Below are 3529 nucleotides of genomic sequence, written 5' to 3'. Positions count from 1 at the left end.
GGCTGGCAACTTTTTTCAAAAATGCTGGCGGGGAAAGAGTTAATCGCCTTTTTGGTAACTTCATGACTTAACCGACGACATAACTACGACATTGCATCCTCTTGTTTCTTTTGCGCTTTAATATGAAATGATACACAGCACGCGCTGCTGCATTTGTGCGTGCACTTGAAGAGCCCGTGCTATGAGCACAGTATAATGGCTGACAGGACAGGAAAATTTGTATTTACTGACATATGGCCTGACAACATCTCATTTGACCACAGTTCACTGTTGTTCTACTGAAGCTCCCTCATTACCATTTCCGCGCTTGTTTGACTAGCGCCTGGCGCTGAGGTGAAGTTGGAGTGCACGTCTGAAAAGTTTCCCGTTTGATGTGGTCATAACGAAGTTCTGCATCTAAATAAATGCAATTCTTGTCAAGAAAAAAGACAAAAGCAGCAGTTGTGAGTGGGGTGGCCAACCCTAGCTCCGCCCCTGTGAACTCTCGTTCTCTCGTGAGCTCACCCAGGTGAGTGAGGACAGATGTCAGGATTAACAGTAAATAACGATAAATGGCTATCAAATGGCTTCATAAGACATGGTATATGGCACACAAGTTGTATAGTTGTATTATTCAACCCATTTAAAAATCGATAGTTTTGATGAACGAAGATGAATAAACAAAGTGTGATATTTTAATCTAACTCACCCATAAGTAGTAGGTAAATTGCAAGGCAAAAATGGCAATGCCCTCATTGTCAAACGAACCGGCCACAGAGCGTGATATGTAGCCTGGTACGATGGCAATGAAACATGCTGCCAGCAGGCCGGCACCCTGGTTCCACAGCTCCCGTGTCAACAGGAAGGTAGAAATTGAGGTCAAGCCGCTGAAAACGGGGGCCAGAAACACGCAGACATCACGTATGTGCACCGTCACATGAAGCAGATTCAGTATGTAGTGGATCAGTCCCGCCGTCACCATCAGACCAGGATATACCTGCAAAAGACGAGATATAGGAGTAATAATTTATGCATTTAGCAGACGCTTTTATCCAAAGCGACTTACAGTGCATTCAGGCTATACATTTTTTTACCAGTATGTGTGTTCCCTGGGAATTGAACCCACGACCTTTTGCGCTGCTAACGCAATGCTCTACACCACTGAGCCACAGGAACACAGTTGCTATTAGTTGTAATCAAATGCAAAATTGACCAACCAGAAGTTTGCCTGCAGCAGTTTGAGAGAGAGGAAAAAAATAAATAAACACAATCAGCATCTGTAAGAAAGTGTGTAAACATTCCTAAATATTTGATTGGCCCCAAGACACCCAAGATAATGAGAAGTTTAGCCCAAGCACACCCTTAGAAGCCTGGTAATCAATCATCTTAAAGGAATAGTTCACCCCAATATTTCCCTCAATCACCCTCAGGCTTTCCAAGGAATAGATGTGTTTCTTTATCAGAACAGATTTGGAGAAATTTAGCACATCACCAGTGGTTTCCCTGCAGTGAATGGGTGCCGTCAGAAGGAGAGTCCAAACAGCTGATAAAAACAACACAATAATCCACAAGTAATCCATACGACTCCAGTCCATCAATTAACGTCTCGTGAAGTGAAAAGCTGTGTTTGTGTAAAACAAATACTTCACTGACAATTCCATCAATAAAATATTTTTATCTTTAAAATGTTGGCATCCTCCATCTACAATATTGCTTTTTTCAGTGAAAAAGTTGTCTCATTTGAATCAGGAGAGAAATATGCACAGATCAAGAACTGTTTACAAGCAAAAACAATCCAAAACAGTTCTAAACAAATATTTTCACGCGAGAGGAAAACAGGATACAGACTTTTTCACTGGAGGAAATGTTATTGTGGATTATTGGTATTTTATAAATGATATTTTGGATAGAAGTGACTGTTCAAAGTTAGAAAACCTTAATGATGGATTTGCATCTCATAAACATGCATCTCAGTTTTTCACTTCACAAGACATTAATTGATGGACTGGAGTCATGTGGATTTTTTTTAATGTTTTTATCAGCTGTTTGAATTCTCATTCTGACGGCACCCATTCACTGCCGAGGATCCAATGGTGAGGAAGTGATGTAATGCAAAATTTCTGTTCAGATGAAGAAACAAATTCATCTACGTTTGTAGATGGGTCAGTACATTTTCAAAATATCTTCTTTTGTGTTCCACAAATAGTCATACAGGTTTGGAACAACATGAGGGTGAGTAAATGATGACAATTTTCATTTTCGAAGCTGAATTTAGCAGCCAAAAACACCAAGAAAGGAAATACCCTGTCTTTTACCTCAACATTCCCACCCTCTCTTTTTCATCTCTCATGTGACGTGCGGCGTCTGCAGGCTATGCTGAGAACAGACCAGCCTGCTCTGAAGGCCGTATAACGACTGCTTGAAGTGTACATAACAGATGCTGTTCCCTGCCTTCTGCAGCCCCCCTACAGCTCCAACACCAGAGCTGTCAGATGCCAAACGCTAGCCAAACTTTCTCCAGCCAGGGAAGGAGCTCATTAGGTTCAGTAGCATTGCACTTCTCAGTGACAGGGAGTGTTAAAGGGGGTGGCCTTATTTAGGGACGAAAGATGCAGTTTTCAAGCAGAAATCATCCACAGGCTGTCTGTCCATAGGCGCTTGCACATAAACAGCCTGTGGCATTTAACTGCATTTTTTTTTTCATATAGAGGTCATAGATTAACAAGAACCGTTGTTGAAATGCCGAAAAAACAGATCTAGCCATTTACAGAGCTGAAACATTACTGGAAGTTCTGTATTGATGCTATATGTGAATAATGCTGCAGCAGCAACAGTTCGTGGAACAAGGTCAGAGTGCTATAATGTAAGAAGCCTGCTGTCAAAGAAATCGAGCCAATCCCTAAGCTTGGAAGAAGCTGAAATGATTTCATGCCGTTTGTGATGTTGAGTCACAAGCGACTATATAAAATGCAAACATTCAGCATGAGAATGCAACAATGTGTACATCATGCATTCAACTACAAATAATTTGTAGCAGTATTTCTAGATTAGGAAGTGAAAGGAATTGTCAGGAAACAGCATAATAGATTTTAATTTAGCGGTGGGTGTGGATGGCAGAAAGATTCACATGCACTGAGGTTAAATCTTGATTTTAAATTAAACCTTTGTATTAGTCAAGAATAGATTTAAAATACTGGAAAATGTGCCACTGCAATATGCGTATTTCACAGTGTATTCACACATGACTTATAAAAGAAGAAAAAAAGAAAAGGAAAAAATGGAATAAAGGAAAAGATATTAAAAAGAAAAATAAAGGAAATATGGTAACACTACAAAAAGGTTCCATTTATTAATATTCATCACTTTTTTAATTTGTTATCTACATTTACATGAACTAACAATGAACTGAACATTACTCCTACAGTATTTACTAATCTTAATTTCAACAGTTTCTAATATATTTTTTTAAATGAAATGTTAATGCACTGTGAACATGAACAAAAAATGAACAAATTTTTAGATTTTTTTTTTTTAAAACAATGAACAATGA

The 3529-nt window shown here is 39.1% G+C and overlaps 1 protein-coding gene across 1 annotated transcript in view; it reads right to left on the bottom strand.

Annotated features, from left to right (window-relative positions):
* LOC107668300 (dolichyl-diphosphooligosaccharide--protein glycosyltransferase subunit STT3B) overlaps window positions 1-3529 on the bottom strand; it is a 69116-nt gene that overhangs the window by 30418 nt on the left and 35169 nt on the right. The window contains exon 3 of the mRNA XM_016460123.1: window positions 689-976. Coding sequence (XP_016315609.1) covers window positions 689-976 — 288 coding nt within the window. The remainder of the gene's footprint in view (window positions 1-688; window positions 977-3529) is intronic.

This window comes from Sinocyclocheilus anshuiensis, unplaced genomic scaffold (assembly GCF_001515605.1).
Source record: "Sinocyclocheilus anshuiensis isolate Anshui unplaced genomic scaffold, SAMN03320099.WGS_v1.1 scaffold1623, whole genome shotgun sequence".
NCBI lineage: Eukaryota > Metazoa > Chordata > Actinopteri > Cypriniformes > Cyprinidae > Sinocyclocheilus > Sinocyclocheilus anshuiensis.
The sequence above is the reverse complement of the archived record's forward strand: the minus strand, read 5'-3'. Positions and strand labels throughout refer to the sequence as shown.